At 33.9% G+C, this 20674-nt stretch overlaps 1 protein-coding gene across 1 annotated transcript in view; it reads right to left on the minus strand.

Annotated features, from left to right (window-relative positions):
• Positions 1-20674, minus strand: part of Lrp1b (low density lipoprotein receptor-related protein 1B) — a 1427040-nt gene that overhangs the window by 1098233 nt on the left and 308133 nt on the right. Inside the window, exon 3 of the mRNA XM_013517439.1 lies at positions 5162-5299. Coding sequence (XP_013372893.1) covers positions 5162-5299 — 138 coding nt within the window. The remainder of the gene's footprint in view (positions 1-5161; positions 5300-20674) is intronic.

Here is a 20674-nt window from a genome sequence, read left to right on the forward strand (position 1 = left end):
AAAATGACATGCATACATAAGTGCACATTAAAATATACTCACATATATTTATAGCAACCCTCAATAAGAACACAATCCTAATTGTATGTATCATTTTAATCATTTGATCTTTATACATTATATACATCTATTAAATTATCATAGTATACTCCATATACAAAAATAAGCTCCATGAACATATATTATTTGTTATTAAAAATGTGGGGAAAACTGTGATACTTGTAGATTCATTTTCTCTGAAAATCATTGTTTTGCTTCTAGGAAGCTTGACTCTTAAATCTACTAGTTTTCGGATCACAGACGTTACCTTACTATTGAAAAGATAGTAGGATTTATTCTTAAATTACAGAAGCTTTATTAACAAAAATCTCACAACCCCAGGTCTTCCTGGCTAATTCCACTGTTTTGTTGCTTAACTCAGGTTTATTGGTGTTTCACTAAGCGTTTGCTCGTAAAGTTTTCTTCCACACGCTCTAAGCTTAATGTTGCTGACAGATGCACTTTCTGTAATATTGCATTCAGATTTTTGATTTTGGATTCTTAATGCTGAAATTCCTCCTTTGTGGCATAACTTCCTTTTAGGAAAATAATGTATTTTTCAGTGGAACTTTTAAAATGAAGCTAAGGCAAGGTCCATTAACGATAAAGTTAAAATAAAACATTGCAAATTCATCTTTCTTCAACAGCTTCTTTCCTTCCTGCTCACTCCTTCCTCCCTCCCTCCCTCCCTTCCTTCTTTCCTTCCTTCCTTCCTTCCTTCCTTCCTTCCTTCCTTCCTTCCTTCCTTCCTTTCTAATAGCTGCAAGCTAAAATGTATGCCACTCTGAAATTAGGTTAGAGGGAGTAACAGACCAATAATTTTTCCCTTTCTCTGGGATAAAAAGTGCAGTTTTGAATAAATCATCTCAAAGTTAGCTTTTAGGTTAGTTCATTTTTAGAACATTTGAAATAAGTATGAGCTTTAAGTAAGGAGTTTAAAGGATTACTAATTTTCCCATGGTGAGAGAGTGCAAGTAATAAAAACCTCCATTTACCTTGATCTATTTTGAGAAACCCTCTAAATTGGAGATTACTCTCAGAAGAACTAGTTTTTGGATAGAAATACAAAAGAACAAAACAGCTATAAAAATTGTCAATATTACAAATTTGTCATCTAAAATAATTACATTAGAATTACTAACCAGATACTTTATATGGATGGAGAAAAATATACTTGTACATATTAGGAAAGTTATTTTCAAAATGACTAGTAACAAAATTATGAGATATAATTTTAAAAATAATATATTTCAAGGAATTAGGTGATAGATAAGACAATTTTCTTGTTCTTAGACACCTCATCAAATTACTACCTGTGCCATAGACTATGAGTTACACATCGGAGTGGTTTGAGAGAAAAAAGTGAAAATGAAAACGGTTGAGTGTATGTGTTTATGTACATTTAGTTGCAGGTTTTTGAGGAAAACTTTTCAAAAACAATTTTATTCCCTAATCAGTCTTAGTGTTTTTTTACACATTTTATTTCCTTTGATTTAAAGAGACATTGATGTAATTGCAGATATTACATAATTAATTTTTCCAGTGATGTAAAAATTGCAGTTCTCTCCTTCGCTGACATGAAAACTTTCCATGTTCTTTTAGCAGAGGAAGAGCAGACAGTCCCAGAGAGCTTCATGACCTTATAGATTTTAATGCATTTTAATTTACTACTCGAGTATTTCTTCTTTCTTATATCCATCTCAATGCCAATTTAATGCCTTCTCTTACAACTGTACAATTGTAACACAGCACTTTGATGTAACTTAGGGACCTGTTCTCTTTTAGCTGATTCTGTTCACTTCTAGCACTCTATGTATGGCTGTGAGCATTTCTGTGGAAAAACCTTGGATTGAGATGCCTTTTATTTTATTGAATGTTTTATATTGCTCATGCAATTTAGATAGGGTAATATTACTATCACTGTGAAATACTTTGCAGCAAGAGATAAAACTTTTTAAAATGCAATGTGCTGACTTTGCAAGTTCTTATTGTAAAAGTTTTGCAAGCACATTCCTATATATAATGCTACCTATACATAAAATCCATTTTTTCCAAGTGGAGCCAAATTATGGAGATTAAAATATCAGTGTTATAGAAAATCATTAATAGTAGGTATGCTTTCATTATTTTCACTAGAAAGAAATTGATTTTTTTCTAGGAAACATTCAGAAAACAGTTCAGTTGATCACAAAAGCATTCCCAAGACAAGAACAAAACTTCCACCATGTTAAATTTTTCTTGTTAATAATTTTCATAAAGGATGCAGATATACCATCAAGTGTACTTTGGATGATTTATTGGATAAAATCAATCTTTATATTGTGGTTGCAGGTTCGTGTTTAATCATATGAATTAGAACCTGTGCTTAGAAACTGCAAAAGGCAGAAAGTGACCTGGAAGTGTTTCATGAAGCAATGCCATGGGCAGGTTAACCTGGTGTTTTTCTTTATTGTACGCCTATGGTGGGTGAGAGAATTCCTTAGAGATATGGCAGGGTTAGTGCCTCATTAATTACTAGGAAAACGTTTTCCGATCACAAGTGCCCAAAAAATAGGAGAAAGGTTGGAAAGGAGAAGTAGACTTCACTGCCACAATATAATTTTGCCTATAGTCAGTCATCTTTTCCCATTCATACATAAATCATAACCATGTGGCAAGTGTAAATTTGCCCATGAGACTTAATTTTTATGTATGTGTTGGAGGCACTCTACCACATCAAGTATATAAATACAGTTTTGAGTTTCTTTTCTCAAAGTCGAATTTTTTACTAAAATCCCTGAGTGGAATGAAGACGTCTTTTCATTCACCTTGATCCTACCGTTCTAAGAAGTGCACAAGGACAGAGAGACAGAGAAATGGGTGAAACACTCTCTACTGAGGTAAATAGCATCTAGAGATTCAAACACAGTCTTTGTTATTCTAAGTCCACCATAGGTCATGATCATTACTTAGTTTTCAGAAACACCTTATTTGGTAAAATTTAGAAATATGTAAAATGTGAAAGTAGTACAATAAACTGTTTACCAGAAAATTAATAAATGAAAGGGTTACCATACAGTAAGAATGTGAAATCTGAAGCAGCTAGAAAACTAATTATAGTGAAAAGACTGGAGCATAACTATACACTTTTTCAATTTGACTTAAACTGATCTTTTCAGGCCTGAAGATTAATGTAACAGCACTTTATTTTTGTCTAAATATTTTACACTATTATTTGAATCCCTTGCTTTACTATAAACATATACTTTCATCTATGAGATTGTAAAATCTAAATTTTGTTTAAAGGTACAAATATATTTTCATGTAATCCAAAGCACTGTAAAATGCTTAACATATTAAAACTTGTATAAATATTTCTGAAGAAGTCACATTTGGAAATGTGTTGATTACATCACGTTAAAAGTTTAGTCACATGTCTCTACTTGAAAAAAGTTGGACAAAACTAATAAACAGTATGAAGTGCATCTGAAATTGTTAAAATGAGGTTTCAGAAAATATAATTAATTTCTAAAATGAAGCCTAAAAATCCTATCACTTTATAATTCATTAATTTATTTCTTGTTGATATCATTCTTTTGAATGTGCAATCATAACAAAGAATACATGTCACAAAATCCTTAAATAAAAATAAAATCTCTTACTCACTATTATTGCACAGATATTAATAACTGAAACTAAAAGTCTATTATCTCTTTACAGGAACCCTTCAGATTTCAAAGCTAAGGAAGAAATTCAAGGAAAAACAAAAGCGGTACAGACCTTTAACATCCCAGCTGGGATCTGCCCATAAAACCAGAATATTTGGCCACCCCTTTGGGAAAAGGGAAAAGACACCATGTCTCCATTGATTTCAGTAGTATAACTGGATTCTCAATGTCTTTAGTTTTTGGATTATCTTTCTTATATTTACTCATTTTCCAATATACCCATCCACTTCTGGTTATGAATTCTGTTTATTTCAGCCTGGAGCTGAGCAACTATGCGCCTGCAAGCCCTGGTACGTAGGTGCCAGATATGTTGTGCTGGCCTGAACACTGCCAGCTGTAGCCTTTTTAAGGAGTAATAGGTCACTTTGAAATACAGTACGTACTTATACAGATATTGACTTCCTCCTGAATAACTAGAACGTTTCGTGACCTTTTCTCACATGACCCGTGCAGAAATCAGTTATGTATTCTCATTTACTAGACCCTCCTTCATTGCTCATTGTCCCACAGATAATAAGATGAAGAACAGGTTCTCTCTGAATCTTGGCTTAGGATCATTTGTGATCTCCTTTGAATCTTGGCTTTAGTAGCGTTTGTGTTGCAGTCTTTCTGAACACCTGCCACAAAGATTTCTTTCATTCCTGAGTCCATCTTGCATCCTGATTTATTTGCCTGATTCTGAACCTTGATTCTGGTTCTGTTTCTTGGTCCCATGAATTTCTTTTTCTTGATCTCACATTTCATTTTCCACACCCTACTCCTAGTTTTATTAGAATGGGCTAGCTCCAATTGCCTTCTTGATTTTATATCCAGGTAAATTTTAACCATTACAGAATTTAGATATAGATTTTTGAAAAGACAAAATTGCAGGAAACTTAATTACATGATATCATGGACATAACGTTAAGGAACACATTTATGACATACATTTGCTATAATATTTTGATGCAGAAATGTTCCTTCAAATATTCTTTCTTTATGAATTTCTAGACAAAAGACCTTATAACAACTTACTCTTCCAAAGATTTCTCAAGTGGCCTTTGCTCAAAAGAACAGTTTATATGAAAAATATTTTGTTTTGTATTTTTGGTACCAGGAATCAAACTCAGGACCTTGCACTTGCTGGGTAGGTGCTTATGCTGATGAGCTATATTTCTGGCCCCATATGAACTATATAATTGTTAAAGATCCCAGCATCAAAATCTAAATATGTGTTTTCTTCTAATGATCTTTTAAAGCAAAACACAATAATTACAAACCTCGTAACACATATTGAGTGGCAGGCAATTCAGTTCACGCTTTCTAACTGATATGGCAATGATTAAAAGAACAGGAGGGATTTAGGTTCATCTGGGGCATTCATTACTATGATAAAGTTAATAGCTCACTTTGTCTGAGTCCACAAATAGACTTACCACGGCAGTGTGCTCCTTCGTCGTACCCATCGGAGCAATCCAGGACACCATTGCACAGTTGGGATAGATGGACACATTCGTTGGTACCAAGACAAGCAATATGATTCAAGGAACACTTGATTTCCACCTCCTCAGGACCTAAAATATACAAAAAGAAAAAAAAAAGTGTTATTCTCAATCTTTGAACACAACATATTAGTAGTATCAGTTTACAAAATAAAACTACAGAAAATATTGTCAGAGAGCAGCTGTAATGTTTGGAGACATCAAAATTAGAACATGTGTTTAAAAACCTTAGTTTTAAAAGTTATGCAGGAAGCGAGTAGTGTTATTCTTTTCATGTAATGCATTAAAATATAAGTATAATTTTCAACCGTTAAACTAGTATAGGTTTAAAATGTGAAGATTGGTTTGCTGTATCTCTTATCGCTAGATAATTTGAGTAGATAATTTATACATTTTGAGTCTCAGTTTTCTTACTTGTAAAATATGGATGATGGCAAATTCTCAGCGGGACTCCTGTTGGAATCGGATGAGGTAGCATGAGCAAAAAGATCTTATAGGCAGAGCATCCCTAATCTGAAAATGCGAGACCCAAAGTTCCTAAACCCAAAAGATTTACGAGCACCAAGACAGCGCTCAAAAGAATTCAGATTCTGGAACATTTTGAATTTTGGATATGTGAATTAAAGATGCTTAATTATTAAAGCGGGGCTTTGGAAATGTGATTGGATTACAGGGATGCTGCAGGTGAATTGCTGCTAGTAGGTGTTGTTTCCTGGGAAGAGACAGGTCCTTGGAGCAGGAACTAAAGGGCTCATGTCTCTCTCCAGCTCTTCCCTTCTTTCTCTGCTTCCCGGTTTCCGTAATTTGAGGAGCTTTCCTCTGCAGACCCTTCCCTCTTGCTCTTCCTGCCTTGGAAACAGAGGACCGTGGGCTGAAAACACGAGCCTAAACAAACCTCTGCCCTTTCAGCTGTGGGCCTCAGTGATTACTGTGTCCCAGAAACCCGAAAGTGATGAAGATATTTACGCAAATTATCTCAAATCAAGAAAATGCTAAATTCTCAAACAATCCTAGCCCCATGCACCTTAGATAAGGGCTACTCAAACTACATTAGAATGCAAGCGAAGATATATTAATCTAAAAGTGATTTTACTTTTAATTTGTGCTTTAGAATATGAAGAACAGCTAATTATAAACTTCTTAGTATCAAAATTTTAAAAATAACTTACTGAGTCAAAAGTATTCACTAATACTGTACCACAAAAGTATTCACTAATGAGTAGCAAGTACATGATGAATAGGACCTAGACTCTGATTTTGCCTATTGGTGATAATTACTTTTTAACCATTAAATACTTTCCTGTCAGAACATGTAGTTTTGAAATTCACTAAATATAAATCTTTAGTAACAAACTAAATTTATGTTCTCCCTATAAATTTCCCAAATGCTAGTTGAATACTCTCTAGGGACTTTCAAAGTTCCCAGTATGATTCTTGGTCTCCCTTCACACTCCCAAATCCAAAGTGGAGGAATACCAATATTGTTAAAATCATGTAATAATCTGACATTAGTTATCACAAAAATCCTGATTCTATAGTCAAAACTATTTAGGTTTCAATCATAGCTATCAGTGCAAAAGAACACTAAATTGTTTAATTAGGTAGTCCATTAGTATTCTCATCTATACAATGGGACTACTGACCTTTCTATCTTACAGTATTCCTGTGACTGTCAAAAGTTATTGATAGTAAGGCAGACAGTGCTGTGAGATGCACGCTCTGTGTAGCATTTCAGTGTGTTACTCATACTAATTAAGCGCAGTGTAACAGAGGGGTTAATAGACTCTGGACCAAGTTTCTTGGGTTCAGTTCCTGCCACCAACCTTTATGAGGGGCTTGGGCAAGATTTGTACCACCCAGATACTTCACAGTGTTGTGGTGAAGATTGTATCAAATGCTTTCAACATACTACCTTGCAAATACTAAATAAATGCTTCCTGTTACTATTAAATATTATGTAATGGAGAGCTGCTGTTTGGCACTTTCTGTTGTTTTGCAAGCTCCCAAAGAAAAAGACAAGTAAAAATTTCATGCTTTACTTTCATATTTAGTTGATACAAATAATACTAATAATAATAGAGAAAAGGCCAATTTAACTCTTTCTAGACTACCCAAAACTATGAAAATTGCAAAGTTAGTGTTGTGACAGAGTTAGTATACAAAGCAAAACAAAAACACTACATAAGCAAAACAGAAAACTGTAGTTGACAAAAGTAAAATATTTTGGAAACTCTTTATCAGATATGTATTAAAAGTTTAAGTGATTTTGATGCTAAAACAACTTTTTGTATTTGGGTGAAATATAGAAAAAAATTTATGATGCAGTTTCGCTAGATGACATGTTGCTACTAAACACTTTTGTGGTAATTTTTCATGAATATTTATGTAATTAATATTATATATGACTATTAATTTTGTTAAATACCAAACACAACTAATATATAACTCATTTTAGTGTAATCTGTTTAAGTAACTTAAGTATTGATATTTCTAAAATTAAACATTTACTTTCATATTTATGTGTTTGTGTGCCTGTGTGTGTGTTTTAATTAAAGTGCAAATACCCACATTTGAATCAGGAATAAAGATAAGTGAAACTGTTTTTCACTGAGTTTCTAACTGTTTAATCATATATTTGTAAGACTAACATCAATTAAAATCATTAAAGTTCTATGATCAACAGTTATAAAATAGTCCTTCTTAGTGTTATATGGCTGATTTTAAACAATGAAAATACGCATCCTTGCATAATTGTCAAAGTAGTGGATAGACTGACAGCATTGAGACCTTTGCAAAAAATCCAAAAGTAATCCACAGAAAGAATATTTCATAAATTTGGGAAACTAGGGAAATTATATACGAAGAAAACCTAAGTGACATAGCAGTTCTTAAACAAAACAGATTATGTTTAGGGTGATATATGTGTTAGCCAAATGAAGGTATAATTTTCCTTCTTTGAGATTACCAGGCAACAGATATGACAGTAGAAGTACAACTCAGTGTGGGGTGGGTGCAGGAAGGACTCAGCTAATTATAAATTTTGAGAAAATAAGAAAATAATTGGATTAAACAAAGATAGTATATAGGGCTATCAGCTTATTCCTCACATAAGATATCTGGTCAAAGGAGACTTATCATAGCAAATGTATAGAAAAAACATAGTTCTTTTACATACTAATCAGTATAGCCCTCCTGTCTCTGATATACTTTTGCTTGGTTTCCATTATTTCTAAGTAATTCAAGACAGCTAGACCATAGCTAGATGGACTGTACCTTAGCCAGTCCTTCACAATTTTCATTTCAAAATGCATTATGTTACAGTAATATCCACAATGATAATAGCTCTAAGGTGCTCAAAAGTAAACTGCAGAGATTACTTGTAAAGGCTATTCCAGACATTAGAAGTTACCATCATAATTGAGACAATCGATATCTTAGACCGGTACTAAGATACTTCACTTGGAGAACTGCTAAAGCAAGTATGTTTTATTGCTTTTGCTAGAATGTGGAAATAGGCAAAATAATTTTGAGAAACAACAATTTCTTCCTCAAGTAAAATTCTCCCAGAAATCAGGTGACATATTTAGTGCACTGTTGTTTTGAGCAATAATCTGTTCTTGAGTCCCAGTTATCATGATCCTCTTGTAAGTCCATCTCTAAATGGGCAAAAGTGTCAATGTAACCCTTACCAGTACCCATTGACTGTGTGACAAATTTTACTATGATAATGAAGGCTACAATAATTCCTGACAATATTTCAATACTGAATGAAATGACTCATTTATGAAGACTTTATGCATTCAAAACATTTCACAAGGAAAGAGTGCTAGTATATGATCATATACTAGACTTAGCAGGGCACATTGCTGCAGGCTTCCTGATATGCCCGACATTCCCTTACTAGTTGCTAAATCATGAGGAGATGTGGGAACTCAGAAAAGGATGAGGAGTCATAGCATAGCACAGAGGGAATTTAAATATACCAGTTCCTCAGTCTTAGTTGGAATATCACCTTGGCTTTCAGTGATGCATTTTCAGAAACCATTTTTCATCTATTAAATCTAATTTTAGGTGACCAAAGCAATTTGACAAACTAAAGAATATAATGATTTAAAAAAACTTCATCATTAAGGGGATTTAAATTATGTCAACCCATGAGAACAAAGTTGATGCTTTAAATTGTTTATAGGCTTCACCCAATTAGTTAAAATAGACTTCATTTCTTAAACTTAAGCTTGTTTTACAAAGAAGACTTCCAAGATAATGTAAGGATAATATTATCAATCTCTATTCTGTTCAATGTTTCAATCATGTTTTATACATAGAGAAAATATTTTGCTGTGTTCAGTAATGAAGGGTTAAGTGAAGACATAAGCCTGATCAAACTCATGTTCTGGCTAAAAATAATGGGGATTATACACTTTGTGAACAGATGGAGATATCTTTTCAGTACTGGTAAATACAGCCCATATCTGCCCTTGTCGCATCACTGTATCTCAGCAGAAACAGTATCACTCTTGCTTTCCCAAGGTCAACCTCTCCACTGTTACCACAGCTCATTTCTGCATCTTGACCTGTCAAGAATCACCTCTTGTTCTCATTTCCCATTTATTTCCTTCTAATGGTCCACTGGCTGCAATATCGTAAAATTTTCTTAACCTACACCCCTGAATAAAGTTCTTTTTTCTGACTAAATGTTCTGTCCAATTGTCCTTCTTCCTACTCTTCAAAATTTTACTGTTTAGCTTCTTAAACAGACAGACAGCAAGAGCTATCTGGACTGCACCTGTCCATTCCCATTCCTCTCTCAGTGTTCAAAGCTCCCAAAATTCTGCTGAACTCATTCTCCCAAAGGTCTCTGCAGTTCCACTCACCAGAAAGACAGTGAGACACAATGTCCTTCAAACACTGGCTGTATTTTTTCTCTCTCAGTCACATATCGCATGGTTCTCTCTCATGCTTCTACTCTAGCCCCACTATTGGCAGTGTTACTGCTCTTTGTCCATTCCTTTTCCACCAGCCTTTTCGTCAACTTTCCTCCACTATCGGTCTAGAAAACAATCATCACCTTCAGCTGGGTATGGTTGTTACTCTTGTTACAAAGTTTACTGACTTCTACAAAATGCAACCCATGATAAGTGTTTTCTCGTCTATCTCTATGGCGAATGTAGGCACCTTGCATATTGCCCGATGTACAACATGTGCTTGATGTGCAGAACTTAAACACATACACAGTACATTTTCACTCCTGCTATTTCCACTTTTCGCTGACATTCCAGAACTTACCTTTACCATCATTAACGTATTCTATTAATACAAGTTGCATTTATGATTACTCTAAATTTATAATGGTTATTTTTTATTTGTTTTTGAGCCACGATCTCACTACAGAGAGCAGGCTGATTTTGAACTCACTGTGTAGTTGAGGATGGCCTTGCTCTTGTTATCTGTCTGTTTCAGCTTTCTGAGTGCTGGATTACAGCCCTGCACCACTGCACCTGGCCTTGTAATAGTTTGCAGTTGCTGGCCAAGCTGAAACAAAACTCTTTGGCCTGATTTCATCCTCTAATTGAAATTTAATGAGCATTATTTATAATAAATTTAAATTCTTAAGTTCTACTTCATTCAGTATCATCTTCCATGTTGCTAAAATACACTGTTTATTTCTATTTCTGTTTTTTTTTTTTTTTATGCTATTTCACCATCTGTAAGGTAAACTATCTCTTTTTCCTGATCCAATACAATCTTTCAGGTCATGGTCAAACACTGGACTCTTTACATGGTATTTTTTTTGTGGGGGGGAAACAATGTAACATAGCAGAACTCAGGTGAAATTTAAAGACAAACCCTTGAATCTGAGTTATTACCAGCTACTTCATAATTTTCTAAAATGTGAATAAAGTTCTTCACAGACACTCTTTGTTCACATTTTCAAAAAGTGGATATAATAGTGTTCATTTGGGGGACTGTCATAAGGAAGGAGGAAGTGATAATTGGGGAGCACTACAAAAAGGAGATCTATTTGTGGATGTCATTGCTATCGCTGTGTTCCATTAATTTTCACAGACATTGTTTGCATGACATTTTTACTTTCCATGATGTGTAAATCTGTGCAGTTCAAATTCTGCACTCCATAGGCAGATTTGCCTCATTTCCTGAGTCACAAGTCCTTCCATTTATTTTTCTCTCCGTTCTGTTTTATAATATTAAGGAATGTAATGCAGCAATGAAAACATATTGAACACTAGTTGGTGCAAAATCAAGCAAAAAATCTTTGCTCTGTGAAGTTATCACAAAGATAGCATAAGAGGTCTTTAAAATTCAGATTTAAAATTCAGCACACTTGGACTGTTTTTCATTATTCATATCTGTTGACAAAGAAAAATGAAATTTGATTATATTTTAAAGAGCTTTTTGAGACTAAGCTTTTAGTAAGGGTTAGTATAAATTAAAATATACTGAGGAATATAAGGCTTGTTATTTATGGATATGTTAATTTGTAATATTTTGCTTTCAAAAATTAAATCTCATAAAAATATTTTCTTTGTTAAACTAAAGAGTCTAAGATTTCAAATAATTTTTGAGAAATATCTAAAATTGAGCTTCCTAGAATTTTTTTTTTTTTTTTTTTTGGTTTTTCCAGTACCGGGAACTGAACTCACGACCTTGTGCACGCCAGGCAGGCGCTTTTGTCGCTGAGCTAAATCCCCAGCCCCAGCTTCCTAGAATTATTTAAAACTTTTCCAGTGTCGAATCGGATATGATGATGCATACTTGTGATCCCAGCACTCTGTAGGCTGAGGCAGAAGGATTGTTGTGAGTTCAAGGCCAGCCTGCACTTCATAGAAAGAGCCTGTCTCAAAGAGACAAAACGAAATTTTTTTTTGGTGCCATAATTAAGTGATATATTAAGATTACTGGAGAACAATTAACATGATTTAGTGCTTAATCTTTTTATCTTTATAGGTGTTCACTTTTTGTTCAGAATGTTTTGCAAGTAAAAATCTGATCTAGTTTCTTGGACATATTATGAATGATTACCATCTTTGGTTTTTTAAAGGAGGAAAAGAATTCCTATGCCAAAAATCCTATGGAAATATTACATTATTGCAACTATGATAATGATCATACCTGTATAATCAACATAACTGTAGCTATCTAAGCCAGTTATAAAATCCATAGGGCATACTAACAGAAATATTTAGGACATGTTGTTTAGGATATTTGGTACACAGTATCAAACTACTTAATAGCATGACTCTACTAGTATAAAGCATGAAATAGTATCTCATACTATCTTTACAGAGGTATTACATGTTTTAAAGATTGTGGGTAAAACCCTGAGCTTCATGCTTGCTAAAAAAAATTCTGTAGTATGGAATAAACATTCCATACTTCTCCACATACATTGCATTCACATGTGATCTATTTCACCCAACACACTACTGGAAAAAAAAAGAAATTTCTAATACTTCAAACAAAATTAAAATTGATTTTATAAGCTTCAAAATTTAAATATGCATATCAACATTGATTCATATCACTTATTGGAATATTTTAAACGATTACATTTGAGGATAAACAAGTATCAATAACTTCTAAAAATCCATAGACCACCACTCCAATTAAACGTGCTCAAAATAATCTCCAAACAGGTTTCAGTAGTAGCTTCTGTGTTTACATATTTCAAATGGCTATTGCTATGATTCAAAAATGAGAAGAGATATAAATGTGATTGATTTCACCCAGCTGTACTACCCTTAGGCCACTCCCGACATCTACATTATTTTTAGAACTTCCGGGAAGGAGATTTTGCAGTTTTGGTAACTGTGTCCAAAACTTCAAATTCCTTTCTATTTTGCTCTTACTCCGTAGACGTCTCAGGGTACAAAAACTCTTTGCATCTAACATACAGAGATTTATTTGTGTTTTATTATGCGAAAAGCTTAACTGGTCACCTGAAGTGTATGGTGTCACAACAATGAAATTCTGCTATGAATGAAATATTTTGTGTGTACTGCCATGAAAATAAGCAAATGAAAGGCCACATGAAAAGTCTTTTAGGAAGACACTATCACAACAACTATTGTCATGTTAAAAAAGCCTCATATTTGTGTTTGTGTGTGTGTGCGTGTGTGCTCACATGGGTTTTCTGCAAACTGTAGAATATGTTAAAATATTTTTATCAAATTAGTTGATTGTTGGCAGCTGAATCCAGCAAGTAAATACAGGTTTAGTCATAAAATTTTCTTGCACTAAAACCTTAGAATATAGACAATATTGGCGAAAATATTGTAGGGCTATAGCGAAGCAATCATCATGAGCTTTAGCTTTAAAAGTGTTTCCAGTATATGGACCCTCTTGGTTTCTGACCTCCAAATACAAGGAAAAATATTTTAAATGTACATAAAGTCACAGTTTTGTGAGTGGTTTTCTTTACAATATTACCACTGATTAAAGCCAGTCCCAAAAGAAAGAACTCAGACTGGGTGATTAAAAAATCAGTAACTATTTAGTTTCTTTAAATATTCTCTTCCATGCACTGTTCACATGTATCTGGATTGCTGAATCACACACATATACTTTCTGATAAAAACTTTAGAATTTGTTTTCCTCCTCCTTCTACTTCTGTCCAATGAGCTTTAAAAAAATGTGTACATTTTTATAAAATTTTTTCAAACCCTGTTCTTTGCTACCCAAGTTTGATAAACAAGGTTCTTTTTTAGATTCTCTATTTGCATGAAACACATTCTTACAGAAATGATAGATTAGCACTGAACATTATAATTACAAAACTGAAAATTTTAGAAAGTAGTTTTGAGAGAAAAGTCATTCATTGATTAAGATTCATGATTTTGGGGTAGCAATTTTGTTGATTGTCTCTGACATTTTAAATCAGTGAACATATATTTAATTAATAAATAGATATCAGAGATAAATATGCCCTCTTAGCTTCAATTTTCAAGAATCTTACCATGTCCTCAAGGAGCAAACATGTTTAAATCATTACTTAAGATTATTTCTGTGAGGAAAACATTGAGCTAATATGTAGACAAAATAGCTAAGAAAGCAGATGAAGGATTCCATTTGAGAATATCTTCTGAAACACAAATAGAAGGTGAATATTTCTTTTCTAAAGTCATACTTTTCCATTTATTCTCTGAGATTACCTTTCCTATGGTAATCAGACAACAGCTCCTGGTTGCAGGTCTGAAGTGTGGGGCAGCATGCAAAGCTTGCCCAATTAGAAGCAGAGATTACTCTCTGGTAGGAAGCTTGCTAGAAGACTACACCTGACAGGAAAAGACCAGCCACATCAGACGGTCCTGCAAAACTCTCAGAGCACAAGTGTCTCACTGCTACAAAGAGATCTTGAATGGAAGCTGCCAAATGGCTTGTCCACATCTCAGTGGAGATTCATTCTCTTTGATTCCTGCAAATGTGGTAGAGAATGCCTTTGAGTCAAAACCTGTGCCCACAGAAAAATTGCTATTGACCCTCTTAAGAGTTTTGTTTTGTTTGCTTTTGAGTTTTACAAGTTTGTAAAAGAAGTTGGTAATTTCTCCAGAGTATTCCTCCATGGGCTGAGATAATACAAGGTTAGATACAGGTCCCCAGTGAAGGCCAATAAACCAAGTGCAGGTTAATGTCAGGTGATTAAGAGAAGAAAGGATACTTTGGTGGTGTGTGGGAGAAGTGACTACAGTTGAAGGAATTTCTCAATGTATAAATCATCACCGAAGACCATGAAGGACAATATTTACTTCTTTTTAAAAAGGAAGCGCACTGAGCAAGCCACCATTTGATAACTAAATATATAACAAACAGAAACATATTGAGCCCAAATATTTATACTTCTTGTTCTCAGATTAAGAAAAAGAGGAGGGCTATGTTGCGCTCCCAGAAGAAGTACCTTTTTTTTCTCAAATTATCTCTTCACTATAATTTAGACAAATGGGAATCACCTCCACAAAAGTGGAAAAGAAGCTTTTTTATTAACAGAACTTAAAACAGCATTGAACTGTATATATAAAAACCTAAAATAAAAGCAATTTTTTTTATTTAGTGAGAAATTTAATATATGATCCTTAGTTAAATGACCTTGACTCACTCTGGTGTATGCCAGCAACAGATGTGAAGATCTGTCCTTCCTCCACTGGCAATTTTCATATTAAAAGTTACTTAATAGGAACTCTTCATTTCTTATTCCATCTTGGAAAACAATAAAGTTGATGTTTGCTTGATATGAGGGAATAGAAGAAAGATGGAAAAAAAGAAGAGGAAATATGTTTCACATAGTTCTGCTATATTTTCAAAAGGAAATGTTTGCTGTATGTGAAAATAGTTGCTTGAGAGACCTGATTATCATACAAATAGTATAGCAGGACAGGTCTGTTTGAGCCCTGTGTCTTCCCCTGGAAGAACCATGGTGTGAGGCACAGTGATTTTTTTTTTTATAGGAGCCTATTTATATTTGAGAGAAAGAATATTAAATAGTGCAATGTAAAGGACATAGGATAGAACAAACATTATTAAATGTAATGATGCTGAATCAGTGCTAGGGCATAGGTATAAATTTTTGGACTAAAAGTGAAATGTTACTGATGAAAGATGTTCTTCAAATTTTAATTTTTTATGACATTCAAAATGATATTAAATCTGAAAATGACTTTGTGATGTACTTTTAAAGGAAACAAACTGTTATTTATTACGTTTTGTCAAAGAGGTATTATATTAAGAGGATAATTGCTCTGAATTGAGTGCTTCCTGAGTTCCAGGCTCTGTTGTAAGCACATAATATCCATTATCTTATTAAACCCGTACAGGAACATTATGAATTAGGTATCACAATTACTTTTCTAATATAGATGAGAAAATTAAATATTTTAGAGGTTAAATACCATCTTCAAGGTTACAGAGTAATACTGTTATCAGATCTTTTTTCTTCAAACTGGGATCCTTTATCATAAATATCGACATCATATTATGCTACAACCTAAAAGAATGAAGCTTAATTATTGTATGACTGTCTCACCTATCTTCTTTGTGAGGAAGATTGCTGAAGACTCTCAAGAAAAATGGAGAAATCAGGTAAGACATCAGGATTGTGAGGCCATGCTCCTTCAAGATGTAAACATCCCTCACAGCTAGGAGAACAGCCAAATACTTAACAGATGAAATGAACTTCGTAGGCTACAGCTTCTGATTCGACCATAAAAAGGCCACTTCAGGAAAATCTTGGCCAGCTGTGGATGCCATGTAAACTCTTCTGTGAGACCATTCCCAGCCCCAGGAATTCATGGCTAGTCTGACGAGGGGCAGGGGGAGAAAGATGGCAAATGGGAAGGGTGACAGGGAGCCAAGTAGGTCTGTGAGGGCCACAGCAGCCTTTCCCTTCTACTCACTAATTGTAAAGACACTTGAGATTATTTGGGAGGCCTGAAAAGATGACTTGGTACCAAGTGTTTAAAGTAAAAATAAATGTATTCCAGTATTATAGCAACCTTTTTGATTTTGCCAAACATACATACAGTCTAAATATCAGTTGTGCTTAGAGAAACTGTATCATCTATTTCCTGTTTACCCTATTTAAAAACACAGTTCTAACATACTTTGCCTTAAGGAAAGAATCTTTCCTCGTTGTGGCCTACCTAGGATGTCCTACAAGAATATGAATACAAACATGTTTTTTAATAATGCACTGACATGGTTAAGTCCACTTCTTCTAGTGATCAGCTAACTACCCATAGCTCAATAATCAGTCCTTTGTGCAATTGATCAGTCCACCGCCATGTGTTTATCTCCACATTGGTGGGCCATCCTCTAGGATCAAACAGTCTGCTTATGTGACAGTTGCTTCCCCTCCTTGTTGTGGTCCTGGGCAGAGGCTCATTGCCTGATTAGCTCTGCAGGTTGGAACCGGAGGAAGAATGCCAACAACACAGGTCCAAATGCCATATGGAGCAATGATCTGCCTCTGTTCTGAAGCCATAGATTTTACCTCCCAACATCTGCCATTCATATATTTTCTCCGTGCCAGAACTGACATGGGGAAATTCAGTATCTTTGAAACAATACAGAACTCTAAAAGAGAGAACTAATACCAGTTAGCAATCAGTTTTATATAAAACAATACAAAGCCTTAGCCAGCTTGAGTTTGAGTGCAGAGTGCTAACACTAAACCCTTATCTAGATTCTTCCTAGGAGACACTATAGAAAATCACTACCAGGACTCTGAATGTGATCATATAACTGCTTCAGCTCATTAAGCAGTACATTGGTATCCTCATTTTAAAAAGAGCTGAATGTCTCAAATTTATGTCAACAATTAAACAAATGCAAAATAAACAGTCTTCAATGAAATTGAATCAGCAAAACAGGTTTCTCTTTCCTGAAAGTAGTCATTTATTGGCAATAGACACTTTTCCCTAAATTTTTATAAGTCAATTGCTCCTTTCACAGAATACTGGATGTGATGATTTTGGTAGAGTTAAAGAATACAGAAAATGATAAGATTCAGCTTTAAACACAGAGATTTCTAATATTGATATCATTAATGATAATAATTCATTAAATATTATCTGGTCTGAAAACTGTTAATGAACTAGAGATACCTATTATCTGAGTACTTTATAGGAATTGCTTCTTATTTATGGACAATTATAATGATCTGTATATGTTCAGTAGAGCCCTGGAAACATGTTTGGCTCAGGAAGATAATCAAAATAGCAACCAAAAAACAAAAATTTTGGACTATACATGATGAGGTTATGAGAAAGAAGGAAAATAAATGAAACATATATTAATCGATTACATCATGTTTCATTCTTCTATTTCTACTATGTTTCAGGGACTCCAAAGATGGTCGACTTTACGCTAAAGTGTTTAAATACTGTTGCAGCAAGCTCCTAGAAAGTCTCAGCTCATCCATCAAAAGTTTTTGGTTATGTGTATTTACAAAGAAAATCACTGAATCTCTTTCATTTCATCTGCCCTTTATAACCCTTTCACTCCCATGATAATGATGAAAAAATGGACCATGGGATTTGAAATAGGAGAAAAGGGGAAAAACAAAAGTCAATAGAAATGTGCATTAGGCAACAGAAGTGATCCTGTTTAAATGTGGCCCTTAGTTTAGAGTATAGTTTTTGCAGTTAATTCAGTATAAGTGTGAACAAATGCATGTAAGTGAAAAATTTCCACAAAGGTGCAGTATTGTTCTCCTGGCGAGTTTAATGAGTATTTCTTTTATTTTGTGAATTAGTGCTGAACAATTCGTCAGCTCAATATTACTATTATATGGAAACTGAAACCTCACTGAAGGTTGATCTTTGCAAACTTGAGGGGGCACATACATGCACATACATGCACACACATGCACACACATACACACACGCACACATAATAATTTAGGAAAATGGAGAACAATATCCTACTACCGGCAAATGTAAATACACAAAACATACACATCATTTGCTATGGTGTTTTTCTTATACCTCCCTTTATGTATTCATTACGATGTTATCTAATGAAGTTGACAAATGGTAGTAATTAAGGTAAAATAGCATGGTTCTTAAGTTAGAAGAGACAAAGCCATAGAATTTCTTCAAATATGCCTCATTTGTATGTAAAATTTTCTTGGAAATGATATGCTTTATTAGGGTATTTTATTAAAAATAAAGAGTAAAGAACAATAAAAATGATACAGAATTTCAAAATGGTGATAGGCTATTAACAACGGTTGTTATATTGCATAATGTCGTCTTCAAAGTGGTTGCACACATTATCAGCTATAGGCAAGCAAACAATTACACAATTACACATTAACCATTCCTTTCAATAAACCAAGAGATACTAGTTTTGTTTATGTATTTGTTTTTGTTAGTTTGAGTTTTTTTCTTTCCTCTTTAAAATGAAAAACAAAATCTATATGTATACACAAAGATAGCTGGGAAGGTGTATTGCTGATGTCTGTGGTTTATTGAAAGGAACAGTCCATGCTTAAAATTGTCTTTTTACTTGACCAGTTTTGCATCTTGAATCTGGTGATCAGAATGACTGATCCAAACCAACAATGTGCAGTATAAGAACCATTGTTGAACTCTTACCATCTTATTTGGTGAAGCTCTGAGTCAACTCCAATTTTTTTATTATTACTTAGTTCTGTCTTTGACTGTTTGATCAATCTTACATTCTTATGTCCAGTAAACTGAGCAACTTCACTGAAAGTAACAGTATGTAAGGTAGCACCATTGTTAATTCCTATCATTTTGTTTTGAGGTCATGTATCATTTTTATTGTGTTTGTGTTGTTTTGATTTTGTCTTCAGTGTTGTCTTGTTAGCTTTTTTATTTCTTAAAACAAAAAAAATAAAGAGTAAAGTCAAAGTGGCATCAAATATGAAAGTTTAAAATTATCCTAGAAAATGTCCATCTTCATACTTTTTCCTGGGGTCCATGAAGGGTTCCACTCATAAAATTTTATATCACTTTTCAGCATTTTGTTACATTGATCAGATGTTCATGGATTATATCTACTATGAACATTTCCCCACATTTCATATTAAATATTTGGGCAATGTCACTTTCAGAGCCATGCATTATACTCTAAGACAATGCTTCCAAAATTTTAACATACATATGGATTGTCTAGTGACCTTTAAAAAATGCCAATTTTGATTCAGTAGATCTTTCGCTGAGATTCTATACTTCTGCAGTCTTCAAGAGGACAATAGCTCTGCTGCTTTCAGGACCACACTTTGAGCAGTGATACTAGAAAGCCTTCAAAAATCTCATTTAAAATCCACTGTCTGCTGGGCTTGTAATGAACAACTCATATCCTAGCACTTGGGAGGCAGAGTCAGGAATATCCCAAGTCTGAGACTTACTTGTACTACAAAGTGCAAACTCATTGCAAAATGAAACAAAACTCTAGTGTCAATTTTTTCAAAAATGTGTTCATTGAAATAGAGATCTTGAACAAATGGATCACTTAGCTTCATTCAACCTTATATTAAAAATGATATCACTTCAAAAAGAACAAAAGTACATAGTTTTAATAGTTTCATGAATATGAACCTGTTGACATTTTCTAGAAATTTTGATCCACAGCAACTTCTTATGAATGATCTTAATTCTAAAATATCATGTTTGTTCATATAGGGATACATCTAAATATTACACAGACTTTGTATTTTCAAAGAAGCAATAATAAAAAAAGGCATGAGTAATAGAAAAGAGAATAGAAAATTAGGCACTGGATTAGAGAAGTGATCCTGTTTAAATGTGCCACTACCTCTACAGCATAGCTTTAAGAAAACTCAAAAGAGAAATTATATCAACATAGATACTCTTCCTCTAGGCATCTTCCTGAAAGAGTTAAGCACATCATATTGCAAAGATACAGGTATACCCATGTCTATGAGAGCCTAACTCATGGTCAATAAAT

This window comes from Chinchilla lanigera, unplaced genomic scaffold, assembly GCF_000276665.1.
Source record: "Chinchilla lanigera isolate Chin_1 unplaced genomic scaffold, ChiLan1.0 scaffold00039, whole genome shotgun sequence".
In the NCBI taxonomy this organism is placed as follows: Eukaryota; Metazoa; Chordata; class Mammalia; order Rodentia; family Chinchillidae; genus Chinchilla; species Chinchilla lanigera.